This window comes from Rhagoletis pomonella, unplaced genomic scaffold (genome assembly GCF_013731165.1).
Source record: "Rhagoletis pomonella isolate Grant_MI unplaced genomic scaffold, Rhpom_1.0 Rhpom_scaffold_03761, whole genome shotgun sequence".
NCBI classification, from domain to species: domain Eukaryota; kingdom Metazoa; phylum Arthropoda; class Insecta; order Diptera; family Tephritidae; genus Rhagoletis; species Rhagoletis pomonella.
This window is the reverse complement of record NW_023462312.1, coordinates 1-18,562: the sequence shown is the minus strand read 5'-3', so window position 1 is coordinate 18,562 and position 18,562 is coordinate 1. Positions and strand designations below refer to the sequence as shown.

At 34.5% G+C, this 18,562-nt stretch overlaps 4 protein-coding genes across 5 annotated transcripts; 2 read left to right on the top strand and 2 right to left on the bottom strand.

Annotated features, from left to right (window-relative positions):
• The first annotated feature begins 8,746 nt into the window (after positions 1–8,746).
• On the top strand, positions 8,747–9,442 carry LOC118754355 (U6 snRNA-associated Sm-like protein LSm5). The gene is made up of 3 exons (XM_036489226.1): positions 8,747–8,984; positions 9,041–9,237; positions 9,307–9,442. Exons 1-3 carry the CDS (start codon positions 8,936–8,938, stop codon positions 9,334–9,336), a joined length of 276 nt encoding a protein of 91 aa, XP_036345119.1. The 5' UTR covers positions 8,747–8,935; the 3' UTR covers positions 9,337–9,442.
• Positions 9,370–10,316, bottom strand: LOC118754354. The gene is made up of 2 exons (XM_036489225.1): positions 9,831–10,316; positions 9,370–9,777 (listed from the first exon to the last, which is right to left on the bottom strand). Exons 1-2 carry the CDS (start codon positions 10,155–10,157, stop codon positions 9,463–9,465), a joined length of 642 nt encoding a protein of 213 aa, XP_036345118.1. The 5' UTR covers positions 10,158–10,316; the 3' UTR covers positions 9,370–9,462.
• A 963-nt stretch (positions 10,317–11,279) lies between these two features.
• LOC118754353 (uncharacterized protein C3orf38 homolog) lies at positions 11,280–12,464 on the top strand. The gene is made up of 2 exons (XM_036489224.1): positions 11,280–11,501; positions 11,567–12,464. Exons 1-2 carry the CDS (start codon positions 11,372–11,374, stop codon positions 12,364–12,366), a joined length of 930 nt encoding a protein of 309 aa, XP_036345117.1. The 5' UTR covers positions 11,280–11,371; the 3' UTR covers positions 12,367–12,464.
• A 531-nt stretch (positions 12,465–12,995) lies between these two features.
• LOC118754351 (serine/threonine-protein kinase PRP4 homolog) lies at positions 12,996–18,288 on the bottom strand. 2 transcript variants are annotated; one of them, XR_004994885.1, is made up of 10 exons: positions 18,154–18,288; positions 16,977–18,096; positions 16,655–16,912; positions 16,339–16,571; positions 16,172–16,280; positions 15,673–16,105; positions 15,452–15,555; positions 15,104–15,387; positions 13,581–13,978; positions 12,996–13,513 (listed from the first exon to the last, which is right to left on the bottom strand). XR_004994885.1 is itself a non-coding variant. In XM_036489223.1 (8 exons), the coding sequence occupies exons 1-8, from the start codon at positions 18,186–18,188 to the stop codon at positions 15,184–15,186; spliced, it is 2,496 nt and encodes an 831-aa protein (XP_036345116.1). In that variant the 5' UTR covers positions 18,189–18,288; the 3' UTR covers positions 14,590–15,183. The 2 variants fall into 2 exon arrangements, 1 of the variants encoding a protein (XP_036345116.1); XM_036489223.1 differs by lacking the exons at positions 12,996–13,513; positions 13,581–13,978 and having other exon boundaries at positions 14,590–15,387.
• Positions 18,289–18,562: the final 274 nt, after the last annotated feature.

Sequence of the window (18,562 nt, the reverse complement as noted above, 5' to 3'; positions counted from 1 at the left end):
ACACTATATGCAACAATTTTTTTTCAATATTTTTCCGCTAATTTTTCATAAAAATATGGTTCATTCTACAACAAAAAACATAAAAATATAATTCCTAAACTTTGTGCAAAACTCACGAAAATTCAGAAAATTTGTATGCAAATTTTCAATTTTTTAATAAGATTTTTTAGAATCTTTTTGAGTATGAAGAGTTTGTAGTAGCTAGGAATTACCGTTGATTTTTGGCAATTTTTTTCACACAGTCTCTTCCATACAAAAAAAAAATTCAAAAATACTTTACTTGTATATGGAAAAATGCAAAACACCTTGCACAGAAAAAATTCTCAAAAATCAATGCAAATCTTGGCTAACTCCGAACTTGCAGTTTTTTTCCAGAATTTAATGGGCTGAAAAAATTGCATACTCAAAAAAATTCTAAAAAATCTGATTAAAAAGTTTAAAATTTGCATGAAAATTTGCTGCATTTTCGCGAGTTTTGCACAAAGTTTAGGAATTATATTTTTTGTCTTTTTTTTGTTGTAGAATGAACCGAATTTTTATAAAAAATTGGCGTAAAAATATTAGGAAAACAAGTAAGAAAGTCTAAGTTCGGGCGGAGCCGAACATTAAATACCCGGCGCAAGTATTAAATATATGTTTTCCACCTTTCCGAAAGCTACCGCTACATGGTAAGCCGGGGTGTATACATTTTAAGTAAATTAGCGTCCTTAAATTTCGAAATATTGAAATTTCAAGCATTTCTGAAATTTACCGTTATATGAAAAGCGGCCTCAATTTTAGTCCGATTTCAACAATTTTCAACGGTTTGCTTTTATGTGGCAAGCACAATAACCATACCGAGCTTGGTACAAATTGCTAGAACGGTTAGCGAGATACAAATATGTGATCACAAGTGGGCGGTGCTACGCCCATTTTCCAAAATTTTGTCATAAACATATTTCTTGGTAAAGAATTGTTGCAACCATCAGTTTTGAATAAATTAGCTTCAATATTTACTGATTTATCGAAGATTTTGTATTTCTCGAAATTACCGTTATATGGGATGTGGGCGTGGTTATTGTCCGATTTTAGAAATTTTCGGCCATTTGGTATGCTGTACCAGGACCAACAACTGTGCCAAGTTTTGGAAGAAATTGGTGTAGCGTTTACCAAGATATACACATGTAACCATAAGTGAGCGTGGCTACGCCCATTTGCCAAAATTTTGTAATATTCTTAATTTTCGTCTAAAACTCATTGCAAACATCAATTTTGACTGAATTATCTTCAGTAGTTACTAAAATATCGCAGTTTTCGTTTTTCTGAAAATTACCGTTATATGGGAGGTAGGCGTGGTTATTGTCCGATTTTTTAAATTTTCAGCCATTTAGTATGCTGTACTAAGGCCAACAACTGTGCCAAGTTTGGAAGAAATTGGTGTAGCGGTTACCAAGATATACACATGTAACCATAAGTGGGCGTGGCTACGCCCATTTTCCAAAAATTTATAATATTCATCTTTTCCGTCTGAAACTCATTGTAAGTATCAATTTTGAATGAATTATCTTCAGTAGTTACTAAAATATCGCAGTTTTCGTATTTCTTAAAATTACCGTTATATGGGAGGTAGGCGTGGTTATTGTCCGATTTCGCCCATTTTCAATACCATCCGTCCTACGCCCAAAAGAAGTCCACGTACCAAGTTTCGTTAAGATATATCAATTTTTACTCGAGTTATCGTGTGCACAGACGGACGGACGGACGGACAGACAGTCACCGCTTAATCGATTTCTCTTTTCATTCTGATCATTTATGTATACATTTGTCTATATCTATCTCGATTCGTTTTGCCTGTTACAAACAACCGTTATGTGAACAAAGTTATAATACCCTTGTGCACAAGTGCGCTCGGGTATAAAAATGTATGCACATATTGTGAAAAATTTGCTTTGCCAATACTTTTTGCCGGTAGTGTAAAAGAAACTAGATTCATTAGCTTAGGAAGTTCACCAGTAGCATATGTATGAATGCTCTGGTAATTATTGGACTTCCAGACGCGCTCTTGGGTGCAAAATTAGTTCATACATATGTATGTATTGAATGCACTTAATAGAATTGGTAATAACGTTAATAAGTCCATGGGTAATAAGGCTTCCTGTGTCTTCAATTAACTGTCATATTGCGGTTGTAAATTACTAGTTATTTGTTACAATTAGAAAAGAAGAAAGTTTGCACAGAGTTTTCATACAAATGTGTATGCGATATGTATGTATGTATGTTCAGGGTGGGCCAAATAAGACCTACCAAAGTTTAACACCGTTGACATACCGTTGATTTGTTTCCTTTTCTTTAATTTTTCGCTCATTTTTTTCCGTGCAAATGAGCCGTCGAACACAATTTGTATGAAAAAATAAATTACTGACGCTGTCAGCCAAAAAAAAATAGCCAAAATTCAACGGTATATCCTAGATAGTTCAAACTTGAACTTGTTATACTAGAATTGAATGGGCTACAAAGTTGTTTGTTTTTATTTGTTATATACATATACATATTTAATTGTTTCTTGAAAAAAAAGTAGCAGAAAAAAATTTGTTCATTAAAAATTCGAATTCTTGTAGCGCTAACTGAAAAATGGAAATAGAGGGCTGAAATTTTGCCACTATTATTTTTTTTGTGGCCGACAGCGAAATTTTCATATGGGACCGAAAGAAACAAAACATTTGTTTTATTTGACACAGTCTAATTTAGATACATACATACATACATAGGTATATTCCCAACAAAAAAAAAAAACGATTACCACAGAAATTAAAACGAAATCGAATTAGGCGATGGGAATCACTTACCCTTTCGCTTCAAGAAGGCATCATTTTAACATGGGCATGTCTATATTGTTTGAGGAGTTCTCTTACCATAAAATAAATAATAAATAAATGGGTTTGAAACTTAGTTTTTTATTTTAAGTTATTTTTTCTCTCTGACATCAGGACTAATTTTAATGGACTTTGTAATTTCAAATATATGATTGATTCCAAAATTTATTTAAAAAATTCAATGCAATGTAGAATAAAAATATGGGTACAAAATGCTAGATGAAATTTTTTTAGAATTTAACACAATTAAAATTGTTTGGATTCACAAGGAGGAGTTGGTAAATAAACGAGTAGGTGGTAAAGATAGCAGGGCGAAATTCGAGGATGTTATCGAGTTTATATAAGTCTTTAACATATGATTTCGTCAAAAGCAAATATTGCGAAATTTCAAGGATAAAATTTTAAAAGGACATTTCCAATACTTACCAGTCCTTCTGCACCAAAAACTTGAATATGTTTAAATTAAATTTTTCTGAATTTTTAAAATCATTTTTGAATTACTGACGTCAGAGTGAAAAACTGAAAACGCAATTTTACTATATTTGGCCCATGAATTCGCGAATATATTGATATTTGTGTTTAAAATTTACTATCGCGCGGTGTTACATGTATAATGAGCTAGACATCTATAAAAAAATATTAATTATTAAAAAAAAAAAAGAAATATAGCCAATAATGGTTAAGAAAAGGGCTTCTATTATTGCCATCAATGCAAATTACAAATCTCGAAAATCCTGGGATTATGTGCCAATAAACCTTAAAAAGGCCGGGATACCGGAATTCCTAGTATGTACATACACTGGCGGCAGAAATAATAGACTCGTCGTACTTTTAAGAATTTTGGCTATATTTCTTTAGGTTATTTTATGTTTAATATTTTTTTATAAAATCGTGGCTAGTTATACAACAAACATTATATAAATACGTTTTTCAAACTTTGAACAAAAATTATAAAAATTCGACAAGGTTTCACCAAATTTTCAAACTTTTTATTCAGAGTTTTTAGAAAAAATTTTTTGTAGCCCATTCAATTTTAGTAGAATAAAGTGCAAGTTTCAATTGGCTACAAAATACCGTTCATTTTTAAGTTTTTTTTTTTTTTTTTTTTTTTTTTTGCTGGCGGTGTCACGCATATTTTCCCATACGAAGTGAACTCGACAATTTTTCTATATAGAAGAGAATGCCTAGCATCGCGAACAAAAAAAAAAATCCCAAAAATTAACGGTATTCTCTAGCCACATTACCGGCAATGCCCAAAAGAAGCGAAAAAATTAGAAGACATTATAAGGCAATGCGTTCTAGAACACGTTACCCCTCTAAAAGCGATTACCGATTTTTTGCTAGGTTTGCACAAGTTATATATGTATGCATGTGTGTACACAAAAGGCAATATATATACATACATATGTACATATGTACATATTAACGCATTGCCTGCAGGTCAGTAAATGCAGTTACATACCTGTGAATAATCGAGCTCCTCATCGCTTGCATCCAGACTCTTATGCTTATGATGATACTTGAGACGGCCCAAACTACCAGTGCCATTGACATAGTGGGTTGTCGAACGTTGGCCCGTTGTCGCGCCGCCAATAACAACCGTACCCAAACTGCCACCACTCGGCCCGCCAGCCGAGGCGATGCTTTGACAACTGGTGCTGATGGGATTTGCATTGACCGTGGCCATTGTGCATTCGATTTAGTATAGAATTATTTTAAGTTAAAATTTGGCAAATTATTTGTAACTTAAACTTTACATTACATTTTGCACATTTTGTGCAAGTTTTCGACTTTGGCAAATTTAAAGAATCAGTCGCCGAATAAATGTGGATGTACACATTCTGGGATACACAATTGCTGTATTATATTGATTTCTATTGGCTATTTGTATTAGCTCCACTTCCGTTTGCACTTTTATGTAATTATTGAAAATTTTGTATTTTACAATTTATTTTTATTAAAATTATATAATTTCTATATGTACAAAGATCTATGGAATGACTGCAATACATATTCCAGCAGCAAACACACTAAATGTTAAGCATTTTCGCTTTTGTATTTTTCATGCTTCACTGCGTTTATTCATTCAACATGCAAATGTTATTATATCCGGTTTCCTCTTTTAACATTTTTTTTTAATGGAATAATTTTTTTTCATTTTCATAATGTGATATACATACTACATAGGTAATATTTTAAGTTTTCGGTTTCCGTTCGTTGTTCTGCGCAAGCCAAAGTCATAAACGATACTGTGGTATTCTGGGCCACAAAAGGGCAGAATATATATTTATGGATATACATACATACATACATACATATTGTACTTATGTATGTTCAAATATATGTACTTGTTGTATTCGTATGATATTGTGTTTTGTTTCGACCAACCACCGTTGCTTTAAACATTTTTTATTATTGTTTATCGCATCGTTTCCATAACGTCAATGTTTTTAGGCCGTCAGCGAAAAATGTCTCATCTCTAGCGGTTGTTGGCAATTGCATATGTATGCCTATATGTATGTATTTGTGTTTGTGTTTCTACGACAACTGTCTTTATGGCGCACATGTTGCAATTAGAAAGTCGTAGCCTATGCGCAGGCGTTAGTACCCGGTGCAATACAAAAACAAAGAAATTATGTATTAAGTTATCGATAACCAGCTGTTGACGTTTAGCGTTTGGCTAATATTTCATGTTTGTGGATGGTTTTTTAATTTTTTTTTCTTTTTTGTGCTAAACAGTTGGTGTTCACACTGAACGAGACAGCAAATATACCACAAAACTTCACTTCAGTTAGAAGCGGCTTAAACATTTGTGAGATGTTTTAGGAAAGGTTTATAGAAAAATAAAATTTCGTCCAATTATTTTGATTTTTCTTACAGCCACGTCATGGAGCTGAAAATTAAAATAAAAAATTTTAAATCAGAAAAACGTTTGCTTTCGGCTCCAGGGGCGCTTCTGGTAAGGTGAATTCATACATACATATTAGGGTAGTCCAAAAATACATATGAAAATGTAAAGTCGGAATTTTAATGCCGCCACCCCCTAGGATTGTTCTATACCGAAAAAATAAACCCCAATTTTTTTTATTTTGAGATAAAAAATTGTCCATGTATTTCGGAGAAATGGTGTAGATTTCTTGAAAATCAATATTTTTCGGTCGGAAACCTCTGTTTCCCTTCAGGGAATTTCCAATTAAATATAATGCAATGTAACAATATTTTGTAGGTCCGCCAAAGTAACAAGAAAATTAAAGCGGTGGGAGGTGGGGATCAATAAAAAATCTTTAGTACTAAAAAATTGTTAAATAAACAATTGGATATTAATAGTGGATGGCTCAGGAAGAGAACCACATTTTTCCGATCGAAAAATATTGATTTTCAAGAATTATATACCATTTATATGAAAACTTGTTTTTCCCCCATATAAAATATATGAAAAACTGTGAGCGCTTTGAGACTCCCTAAATATTTTTTGATTTCAAAATAAAATATAGTTGTATATTTTTTCGGTATAGAAAAATCCCAGCGAGAGGCGGCATTAAAATTCCGACTTTACTTTACTTTACTTTGGACCACTCTAATACATATTAGAGGTACAAGATTATCGATAGTCAGACCATCGATTGTATTCGATATTATTTTCTAAACTAACGATATATCGTCGATAGTATCGTATTTATATGGTTTTCGCTCAATTTTGGTATAAAGGTCTTCCTAAAAATATATTCGCAAAGACGTTTGGATACCTTTGTAAACTACTGGACACGTTTTTTAATTGTTTAACCGTTAAGTAAGAAGTGAAGTTATTGAAAATTTTAAATGATTTGAAATTGAAAAAAAATTGGGCGTTCTGAAATTTTATATTTGTGGTTTTAGATATCCTAATTATATATGATAAAGCATTCAGCAAGTAAATTGAAATTTTAGAACAAGAAAGCATTTTGTTATATGAAAAGTAATGGTTTTATTAACCTTTTATTAAATAGTAAATAATGGGGAGTAGATAATATTGAAAGTTTTGGTATAAATTAATTTGTATCAGTTTTTTACTGGAGTAAGCGGTATTTTAAAAGATGCAAGGTTTTCCATTCTTTTCCAAACTTTTCATTACTCTTTTAAAAAAGTAGCAACCACATTTTTAGTTCAACTTGGATGTTTAAGAGAAAAGAAGAAATAAAACTAAACTAAATACTGAATCACATGTTTATGTTTAATAAAGTTTTAAAACCCTAATTTTTTAAAAACTTTTCGTTTTTGAAAGCTAGAGTTTTTGGTCGAAAATACAATTTTTCCCAAAAATGTTCAGTTTAAAAAAAAAATGGCAACGCTGGGCATAATAGACATGAAACTAAAGGCTATGGCAGATAAAACGCTTACTTCGCTTTGATTGACAGGTTCGCTTTGCCAAATAGGATAAAATATATGAAAATGCGCGAAATGCGCCACATGTACTATGGTTATGCTTCTTTTCTACTCGGGTAAATTCAACCAAAATGGATAAGCACCTTTTCTAACCGCAGAACGCCACAGGCAAACATCGATGGCCTACCAACTGCCACTTTGACGAGCAATATTATTGAAAGTTTTTGTGTGTGGGCACTTCGATGTCTTGAAATAAGCATTTGCCGCATGACGCCACCAGACAACATTCTCTCAATTTCGGCTTTAAAAACATTTAAATCTTTAAAAAACTTGCTGAAAAATTTCTTAAACGTAATCATAAATAGTCCAATAGGAAACAGATTTTTATTTTGATTTGATACCAAAATTTTATCGAATTGACCACCAGCACGCTTTCTTTCAAATGAAAATATGGCTGGCAAACTATCACATTGCCATATATTGGAGCCCATGAGAAATAAGCGGTCTCCATTAGCATCATATTTTGTGACATGGTTATCACGACATCAGTGTTTTCCTGTGAAGACAGGGCCTAATCGAGTTAGCAAGTCTCCTCGGATAGAATGTACACTTTTTTCTACACCGGTAGAAATCTTAAGACGGGTTGAAGTTTGTGCATAAACGATTTTAGAAGTGTTAGTCAGGATTGCATTGGGTTTTATAACTCGAGTTGAAAATTTACCGTTTATACTTGTTGAATATAACCAAGTAGAAGAGAAGTATAAGCATAGTAATAGATCGTTTTAGCTGCAGCGCGAAGCGAAAAGAAGAGGTCCTGGTATCTTTTTGCGCGCTTTGACCATCAGCTGCTTTAATTTTTATTTGGTTTCGTTCGAATTCGACTTTTCATGCAGTAACATAAAACTTAATTACATTGCTGATATTTTTAAAAATAAATATATGAAATCCACGGCAATTTTCATGAGTAATCAAGCAGTACGAAATTGTTTCCTTGACGTTCATTATGGCATACCTTTTTCGTCTTGCGGTTTGCTGAAAATGTTTTGAACGTCACGCAAAGCCACATCGTTTTATCTGGTATGGCCTCAATATGGTTGTATTTCGTTCTTAAGTAAATTGAACGCAAGTTCTTGATCGTGTAGTGTCGAGGTTATGTACCAATACGAGTACGAGAACTATTTATCGCCAGGAATCATGAACCAAAAGGACAAGATCACGCGGGCAGGAGAGTAGCCCGTTAGAATCGCATTAAGGAAAAAAGTTGAACGATTTTGACATTAGCCGTTTATTTACATTTCTTCGTTGTTTACAATTTGGTGGTGGCTTTTTACTGCAATTTTCTTCATTTTCGCTTGTGACAACGTGTGTACACATAAGATAAAGAATAATTTAACACAACGGCATGATTTTTAAAAGAATTTGTATAATAAAAATGATTTTTCATGCGTTCAACAATTTCGCGGTTTTCTCCGTTCTTTTCGTTGTTTACTTCTTACAGCAAAGATGGCGTCGAGATTTCGGCAGCTAGAAAATAACTTTTTTCGTTCTTTCCGTCCCGCGTGATCTTGTGTCTTTCGTTCATGGCCAGGAATACATAAAAAACAAAAAACAACAACCCTGTTGACCGGCACAGCTGATTAGCAGATTTCGCATTTTGTTGATAATTTTTGTATTTTCTCGCAATTTGGAATTAATTTGTAGTCACATTTTTAGTAACCAAAATGACTGCTGTGCCACCACCCTCGAATGTATCTACTTTGCTACCACTGGGTAAGTGTTCCTCAGCATATCAAAGAAACCATTAACCGCTTGTGGCCCGCTTTTAGAATTGGTGGACAAATGCATTGGTTCCCGCATACACATCATTATGAAGAACGACAAAGAAATGGTTGGTACTTTATTGGGCTTTGATGATTTTGTAAACATGTTGCTAGATGATGTGACGGAATATGAAAACACTCCAGAAGGCCGTCGTATAACCAAACTCGACCAAATACTACTCAATGGCAATAACATAACAATGGTTAGTATGATAAATGAAAATACATCTTTATTGCATTTATGATAAATTAAAGTACTTCTTATTTTGCAGTTAGTCCCTGGCGGCGATATACCAGAATAAAATTATGGGGAGCAAAATGAAAACAAGCTAACATTTGTTTAACTTTAAAATTAAGTCTTATTGAATACATTTAATAGCCATTTACATACATATGTTTGTATACTTATATCTTGGTTATTTTATTTCTTAGGATGCGTATATGTTTCCACTGTCTCGGTGTAGGTTTCCTAATTGCCCTTCATAAATTATATCGTTGATAGCTTTCTTAGCATAAATCTGTTGCTCCGGCGTCATTTTTTGCAGTTCCATAGCCCACGTCTCTGCCAATTTCAACTCATATTCTCCAAGTGGTTTCGGATTTGATATGTTTGAAGTTTTGGGTAGCGCCTTGTACTCTGTTCTTTCTATATGAGTATATTCCTCAGTTGGTGCGGACGAATCGTCCTCTTCAAGTACCTCTATATTTATTGGTTGTTCATCGTGATACTCGAGTTCAGATTTCTAAAAATATTAAATGAAAAATGCTTGGTAGCAGATATTGCAATGAAGCTTACCTGTTCCTTTGTAGCCACATCGCCGATCAAGAATTTAATTTCGTCAAAATACCATAATTTAGAGTTCTTACGACATTCTAGCACCATACTCTTTAGCTCTTTTCGGAAATTGGTTCTCAATGCATTTATTTTCTTGGTTACACCTTTACGACTTATATCTGGATATCTTTCTCGAAATTTGTTAACTAAAAATTCGTACGACGTATTCTTTGTAACTTTGTTGCGGTATCCTGGCGAACGCGGGTTCCATAACGCTGGGAGGGCCTTGTACACTTTGAGGCAACTGATAATAAAAGCGCGCTCCTCGCTTTTATCAACCAACGACATATTTTTCCAACCAAAATGCAAAATTTAAAAATGTATTGCACAATTATTAACTCAATACGAAATTATCGTTTTGCCTATTGCTAGGAATGTCGGAAAAACATCGATGATTTGCTTCGATGCATCATAAATTTTCCACTCGAGTATAAATAGTCGAAGTATCGATGATTTTTGGAAACTGAACATGAACCAAAAATACAAGATCACGCGGGCAGGAGAGTAGCCCGTTAGAATCGCATTTTGGGAAAAAGTTTAACGATTTTGACATTAGCCGTTTTAGATTTCTTCGTTATTTACAATTTGGTGGTGGCATTTTACTGCAATTTTCTTTATTTTCGCCCGTGGCAACGTGTGTACACATAAGATAAAGAATAATTTAACACAACGGCATGATTTATAGAAGAATTTGCATAATAAAAATGATTATTCATGCGTTCAACAATTTCGCGGTTTTCGCCGTTTACTTCTTACAACAAAGATGGCGTCGAGATTTCGGCAGCTAGAAAATAATTTTTTCTTTCTTTCCTTCCCGCGTGATCTTGTGTCTTCCGTTCTTAACAAAGAACGTGGATAGTCTAACGTAGGTTATCTACGTTCTTTGTATGTGCAGGTAGCGGGTTCTTCAACGTTTGAAAATACCCTTGGTTCGAGCATGTATTAAAAAATACTTAAAAAATTACGCATGTCAAAGTATTCCACTTATATAAAGCATTTTTATGAATAAGGGTAATATAAAGAATGTGATTTTTTTGCTTAAAACGCAGTTACAGGCTAACCTAATATTCACGCACGCCGCCAATTTATTGTCAAAAATTTCTCATGCACATGCAATTTGTATGAGATCAACCGAAATTGAACGGCGTGCGTATGAAGCTAACTAAATTTCCAATTTTTGTTCTGCGTGACATTTTGATTTGACGTTTCGCTCAATGAAATCAAATGCAAACGCATGCAAGTGAATTTCGGGTGACGCAAAAAAACAAATTCGACGGCATGCGTACCAAAACGCAAGCCGCGAATATTAGGTTAGCCTGTTATAAAATATATACTCTGCTAAAAGTAATCGAATTTATACCAGTTAAAAAACTTATCATCACCTGTAAATTAATTTGACATTTCGAATGCAACGAAACAAATTAACAGCTGATGGAATCACCGCCATATAAACAAAATACAGCAAAATCCTGGGCAATCAGGTGGTATATTTATGTAGAAAAATGCCAATTACCGACCAGGAGAAATTAGGTATAGTTGATTTTCTGGCAAAAGATGAGCAAAATGTACCGGCACTGCTGCAAGTGGCCAGAAGCGTGACAAAAAACATTTGCGACGTAGCAACAACGCAAGGTAATGTGGATGCGTGACTTGGTCATTAAAAACGATTGTTTTCTTATATTCCGTTTTAACTGCAGAGGCACTGGACTACGTGTATATACAAATTGGAGATACACTAACGCTGCTAAACAAACGGGCTATAACAAGAGAAATGCTTTTTAAATACTTACATCAACGTAAAATTCAAGTCAATGCAGATTTCACCAAAGGCGCTTTAATAAGTAGAATTATTGAATATTGGAACTCTAAATTCGAGTATAACAATGATAACTCTTTACCTAATACCACTACGAGCATAACAAGATTAACCAATGTGACTGAAAATAATACAGCCACTAGCATCACGACTAATCTTAGCACATCACAACAAGAGAATGAAACTCAGTATCCCATTCATTTACTGGCGCGACAGTTTACTGAATGGTTTTTTAATAACCTAAATAAACAAACTGTAAAAGCAGATGATTTTTGGTCAGATTGCCAACTACAATTGCGAATTGCCGCTACCGATCAAATTAATGATTATGAGTGTACAGGTACAGATGAAGTAATCTTTACGCTTTTAGGTTCAAAAGAACAATTTGGCTTCTACTTCAATCCGAACCTCACGCATGCTGGTGTTCAAGGTCGAATGAATGTGCATGGTCTAGTACTGGTATTGGCATGTGGTACACTTCACACAGAGCAAAATTGTGTAGGCGTATTTGAGTGTACGTTTGGCCTATTGCGTGATCCATTCGCTGAGAACAACTGGAAGGTGAAAACAATGAAATGCATACTGCGCAGCCAGCTAGCTGCTGTAATGCCAAGCTTGTGTGAAAGCGAAACACTCGTAGAGGCACTTCATTTACCGATTCCAGAAGGAGAAATTACGTAGCATTAGCAGATATAGATACCGACTATCTACGAAATCTAGTATCTTCAATATTTATTTATTTTAATTTTATTGCTAATAATAAATTATTTTCATTCAAATTGAGTTTATTTTGTATTAGGAAATATGTATATGAAAAGCAGTTGGGAGGGAAATATGCACATTTTGTTGGCAGCAGGAAAAGGCGTTAACGGATACAGCATCAAAAAAGCATTCCCACGACAGTGTGGGGGTGTGTTCGAGCTACGTGTTAATTATCACAATTTGTAGCCTTGCTTTCTTGATGATATTTTATTGATACTCAACTTAAAATCTTCTGAAATGCTGCAGAAATTGCGCAGAAAAAATTGTATGTTGCTTTTGTTTAGCCAATGATGAGCACCTGATTGTAAAAATTTTGTTCCTCAAACGCTTGATGTAGGCAGTCTCCCAAATTTTCGCGTAGAAAGTGATGCTTTCATAAAAGGTAACATTGCCGTATTAACTGCAGCTCGAAAACACCCTCTATTATAGTCATGTATATAACCAGAACAAGCCAGATTTACATATATGCATATGTACATATGTATATCTGGAAAAAGAAATTATGCATTGAATTATAAAACAAACATTTTGAAACTGCATTTGGCCAGTAATATTTCTTGTTTTGAGTACTTCAGAAATAAATGTATGTACATATCTCTTATATTTACATTTTTTACAGCTGTTAGGGACTGCTCAATGTAGTTGCGAACAATACTAAAGAGGGTTTATAGACCGTTAATGCAGCTTTTATTAAAGGTAGTTACTGGCGTAATCATTGCTGACTGGCGTAAATAATGCTTGGTGCAATACAATTTCATGGAGCACATATAACTTATGCCGCTTTTCTAAATTCAAACACATCCTAACATATGCTGTAAATTTCGAAACGCATAATATTAAATATCAGCATGTATAGCATTTCATGCCAAAGCTTTAAATTGCTGTTTTTTTTTTATTCAATATGCTTTTTTGGGTAAGCCGTTCCACTATCGCCTTTTCCAGCCAACAAATTTACCTTATAACGTTTGGTTTGTCTATCAATGTTTAGAATAGAGTAAACTTAGCTTTCGTCGTCTCCAACGCCATGGTTTCGTTTCTTAGCCGGAGCAACACATCACCGTTACACCTAGAAAAATTCAAAAAGTGCTTATATAGAGTACAAAATTGTTGATAGTTAAAAATTATAAACTTACTGCCAACCAAATATACTCTACAATTTTTACACAGATTTAATTTTTACAATTTAGCGTCGCTGTGCAATAATCCGCCTGAAAGAAAAACAATTAACACTTAGTTTAAATATAACCTATTACAAATTTTTAGGTTTCGCTTATTACTCCATTGGAAGCACAGGGCATAGAAAATCATTTGCGTCGCCATACCAACAGCAAATCGATTCTCATGCCGCTCCAAGCTGGAGGTTTATACGAAATTTTACTTTTTACTTTACTGTATTGTATAATACACTTCAAACCCAAATTATTATTACCAGTGCTATAAACAAAAAACATGCTGTTCTCACATTGGACGCAGCATGGGTAGAGGCACGTCAGCACGTCTACGCCTTTTTCGTGTGGTGCACAGCGACATTCTGAAATGAAATCAAATACTATAGTAATGCTTGGTGAAATTTTAAAAATTAATTGGTGTGACAACATGCCGGCTAAGAAAAAAATTCATTCGTAATGAAGGATTTCTTAATTGGAGAAATGTAGTACAATCAATTGAGAGCAAATATTTCTTTAATAGCCTTCTGGTAGTAACTTTTTTTTAATGAACTCTTTGTTTGCTTGCCAAAACTGGATGCCTTAATGTTGAACATAAAGATTTAAATATCAAAACAAAACCTGAACTAAAAAAAAAAACAATAATTTAGCTTATCGCAAAAGCAGTTTTTTCTTTGTTTTAAACAATGTAAGGAAAGACGGCAAAAGAAATTGCCTTTACAATAATTTATTGTTAATATTCTGATCAAATTCCAGCTTTAGTTGTTTCTTCTCTATTCCAGAAGGAATTTGCTTCATCTACATAACCATTCGAATGCAGTTAAGTTAATACGAACATCATAAATTACACGCGCTTGAACAATCAACGTTAAAAAAAGATTGTGAAGGAAATGAGATAAAATTAAGGAGAACAAAAACATGGCGTATATATGTACATATAATTAAATGAAAAGTAAAATGAAAAGCTTCTTCAATATTTTACATATTAACTAAGTTCTTTTAATATGATACAACTATAGATTTTGATGTTTTCATGATTTTGAAACACAATAATTTAGTCAACTCAATTATAACACATTCCAATTTTAAATGCTGCACAAGCTAACAAAATTAGAAGTTTTTCCGTACACATCGTTTAATATTTTGTCTTCAATCTATTACTGAATGCTTGACAGATTAGCTGATAAAATCTATTGGTTTTGTACTTTGGCCAACAAAATATATTTTTTCTCAAACTAGCCGCGGATTTTAGGAAAAGTAAATTTTAATTACACTTAAACTTCAAATAAAAATGTGCTCAGTTCAATTGTCTCTGCTGCTGTTCTGTCACTCTCTTTCATGATGCGTAAAATATACGTAAAAGGTGCATCAGTGTAAACAAATTTTTATCTGGTGTTAAAAATTGCATAATACTTAATTTATAAACCTTATATACACTGCATGATTGTAACATATAATACAATACTAGCAGCATTTTAGCAAAGAATTACATTGTGTATATGCCTGGTGCCGGCGCGTCGAATTTTCTCAACTCAATTTAAAACAGGACACACTTTCATGAAGTGGTCGCTTACATCTTCTCTTGAATAAAAGGATGTGTTAATGCTTGATTCAAAGAAATTCTTTTCGATGGATCCAGCGCAAATATATTATCCAATAAATCCTTAAGTTGTGTTACTTTTCGGTGTTGATCATCTGGTAAATTCTGATCAGCAATAAGTTCCTGTTGTAGATTTCGTGTAGGTTTAATTACAGGCATAACCACGATTTTTTCCTAAAAAAATATTTATATTTTTTAGTAAAAATATGGTGCACGCATAATCAACTGCAATAATTACCCTTTCCGTAATTTTGTCAATCTCATGATAAAGAAAGTTGCAGCTCTGATCAAAGTGTTGATCTTTGAATTGACCTTTCCGAATAATACGATTTGGAATTTTTCCTAACGATGAAAATATAATAAAAATTAATTAATAACAGATTCTCCCATAACAAATTGCTTGATAATCAGCATTTTAGGTCATATCTGAGGGATATGTAATTGATTATTAGTCTCCACCTTTTAAGTCCATGAAGAATTTCAGCATTTGGTTATTGCTCTTTCCACTAAACAGAATTTTTCCAGTGTATAGCTCATAGATTGTACAACCAGCAGACCACATATCAATTCCGTAATCGTAAGTAATGCCTAATATGATTTCGGGCGCACGATAGAAACGTGATATTAAATATGGTGTTATTTCGTTGTCGTTAATAGCTGAAGCAGAACCGAAATCACATAACTTTAAACATAAATTATTATCATTCACAAGAATGTTGTCGGGTTTAATGTCTGCATGAAGTATGCCGGTCTTTTTAAGCAACTTAAGTGCCAGAAAGAGCTGTTGCGTATAGCTGCGCACTGCTTTGATGTGTAAGCCAACATTTTTACCATACTTTTTAAGCACTTCCCGAAGGTTCATAGATAGCGGCTCGAACACCATGCAAAGATGCTAAAAGAGACGACGTATGAATTTTCAAATTAAATTCTTCCCTCTTTAACTCAACGCGGTACCCACCTGCTTATGAAAAAAATGTCTGAAAAGTCGTAAGCAATGGAATCTATCTTCTGGATCTGCGTCATTCAATTTTTTTAAGATCTCCAATTCACGCAGTCCCGTTTTATGCCTGAAAATTTACGTTTAACAAAATTTCCTGGATTCAAAATATAAATTTTTTATCTTACATTATCTCGTTGTTGCGTATAATTTTTACAGCAACATTTGCATTCCCACGTGCTTGATCACGAGCTCTCACTACATTACTAAATACTCCCTGGCCTGTATATCCACTCACAACATAACGGTTGTCAAGACTTTCCCCAATACGTACACGATAATATCCTTCCGCATCATCCCAGTTGTCTGTCAGTGCAGGATTTTCATTTTGTGTTTTATTCAGCACTATTGCATTAGGAGACTGGAAAATATAAAATGCATTCGCTTAATTTCCCTTCAAGTGAATACTATGCGAAGATTGACAGTTACGAGCCAACGACTCACATCGAAATTCGAGTCTACGTCTTGATCGGCAAACATATCCCATTCCGGTCGCTTTTCCCTGGCACCACCTTTAGTTTTCTTATCGTCGTCGAGGTCATTTTCCTCCTCTCGGCTGACCTGTATTGATGACTTCGGTTGGGTATTATTCGGCAAAGGCGCGATGTCTTGGATTCTCGGTTCTTCTGGAGAAGGGATTCGTTCTCTTCTAGGTTGCGAGGATTTGCTTGGTGAAGATGATTCTGTTTTTCCTCCTAGTTTCTGAAATTGTAAAAATGTTTAATAACGTAAAATATCTGATATATGTATACACAAGTTTTCATACTTTTAATAGTTCTTCACGTTGCTTTCGACGCATTTCAATTATTTTTTCTTCTTCGTCTTCGTCTTCGTTGATGTCAATATCCAAATGACCATCATCTTCGCTGCTCGATTCTCTTATTTCAGCTTTTTGCCCTTCGCTTAATGAGCCCCGGTAGCGGTCCTTTTCACGATCGCGCCCACGCTCTTCTCCTCGCCATCCATCTCTTTCGTTTTTTCCAGTGCGCTGACGTTCTCGCTCTATCCGACGCCGATCCGATTCTACTTTACTTCGGCTATGTGAACGCATCCGGCGGTCTCGATCACGGTCACGATCACGTTCCCGTTCTCTTCCGCGAGAGTTACCAAAAGAGCCAACCCTACTACGATCTTGCGGCCTCAATCGGTCCTCTCGCGAACGTCGATCACGATCGCGACTATTTTCTCTCTCGCGTTCCTTATCTCGATTTATTTCCAAACGAAGATCTTCTTTTTGACGGTTTTGATCATGCAATCCTCGTCGCTGCCTACCTCGATTGTGACTATCGTCGCGACTTCGAAGGCTGTTGGCCTCTGAATCTCGTCGTTGCGATCGACTACGGCTAGTACTACGCTTGGAAAGATTTGTGTGCTGATCTCGGGAACTGTGTCTACGTGTATGTTGCGCTTCCGGTGCTGAATGACGATGATGGTGGTGGTAATGCTCTGCCGATGACTTTCTCTGCGGTGATGGTAGGCGCTCATCTTTTGATCTGTGTGATATACGCGTTGTTTTTCGCTTCAATTCAGGAGTTCGGTTTCCACCGCTAGAATCATCCAATAATATAACATCGGGTTCATTTGAAATCTGTTTTTTACTTATTTTACTAATAACATTTTTACTGATTGACGAAGATGATGACAACGAACGCTTTTTAGCTGAGTTGTCAGTTCCACCTCTGGATTTATCCTCATAAGCAGTGACTTTTACCGTTTCGCAATGAAGGTTTACAATTGGTATTTTATTGGAAACGCTGTCTTCACCATCGGACTCGGATAAATATGCACCCAATCGAGCCTGAAGTAAAGCCTTTTGCTTCATTAACTCCTCGAGATTGAGTTCATCCTCTATGATGGCAACGTCTGGACTAGCAACATCAATGGGACTGCTTATACAAATAATAAATTAAAAAACGTTCAATTAAAAAAAAACACATACATACACTTCACTTTCGCTTCCAGATGATGCAATTTCCATAGAGGGCACTAAATTATTTTTTATGGTTTTGGTTATTTCCTCCACCAGACTACCCGGGTCTGTTTGAACATTGGGTTTTGTTATAGTGAACCTACCTCCATTTGAATTATGTTCGCCATGGTTTAACGCTGGGAGATCTTTGCTCCCCTTATGCATTATTTCTGTGAATTTTTCATTTAGACAGCTGCGCCGTTTATCACCTAAATCCTCAGAGACCGAGGATTCACTGTGTTTATGGTGATGTTTTTTCGATTTTTTGTGTTTTCTGTGTGATTTGTCACATTTATTCGATTTCTTGTGCTTCTTTTGTTTTTTGGATTTTTTGTGTGAACTCGAAGCTAATTTAAAACGTTTATCTTTCGGAGATTCAGTGG

Excerpts from the sequence above, each read along its gene's own strand:
- LOC118754355 (XM_036489226.1), top strand. The coding sequence starts at position 8,936 with ATGACTGCTGTGCCACCACCCTCGAATGTATCTACTTTGCTACCACTG. Across the intron at positions 8,985-9,040 it reads ATCTACTTTGCTACCACTGG|AATTGGTGGACAAATGCATT; the intron begins GTAAGTGTTCCT and ends GCCCGCTTTTAG. Across the intron at positions 9,238-9,306 it reads ATGGCAATAACATAACAATG|TTAGTCCCTGGCGGCGATAT; the intron begins GTTAGTATGATA and ends CTTATTTTGCAG.
- LOC118754354 (XM_036489225.1), bottom strand. The coding sequence starts at position 10,157 with ATGTCGTTGGTTGATAAAAGCGAGGAGCGCGCTTTTATTATCAGTTGC. Across the intron at positions 9,778-9,830 it reads ATGTGGCTACAAAGGAACAG|AAATCTGAACTCGAGTATCA; the intron begins GTAAGCTTCATT and ends TAATATTTTTAG.
- LOC118754351 (XM_036489223.1), bottom strand. The coding sequence starts at position 18,188 with ATGGAAATTGCATCATCTGGAAGCGAAAGTGAAGT. Across the intron at positions 16,572-16,654 it reads ACGTAGACTCGAATTTCGAT|TCTCCTAATGCAATAGTGCT; the intron begins GTGAGTCGTTGG and ends TATATTTTCCAG. Across the intron at positions 16,281-16,338 it reads ATACGCAACAACGAGATAAT|GCATAAAACGGGACTGCGTG; the intron begins GTAAGATAAAAA and ends GTAAATTTTCAG.
- LOC118754353 (XM_036489224.1), top strand. The coding sequence starts at position 11,372 with ATGCCAATTACCGACCAGGAGAAATTAGGTATAGTTGATTTTCTGGCA. Across the intron at positions 11,502-11,566 it reads CGACGTAGCAACAACGCAAG|AGGCACTGGACTACGTGTAT; the intron begins GTAATGTGGATG and ends TTTTAACTGCAG.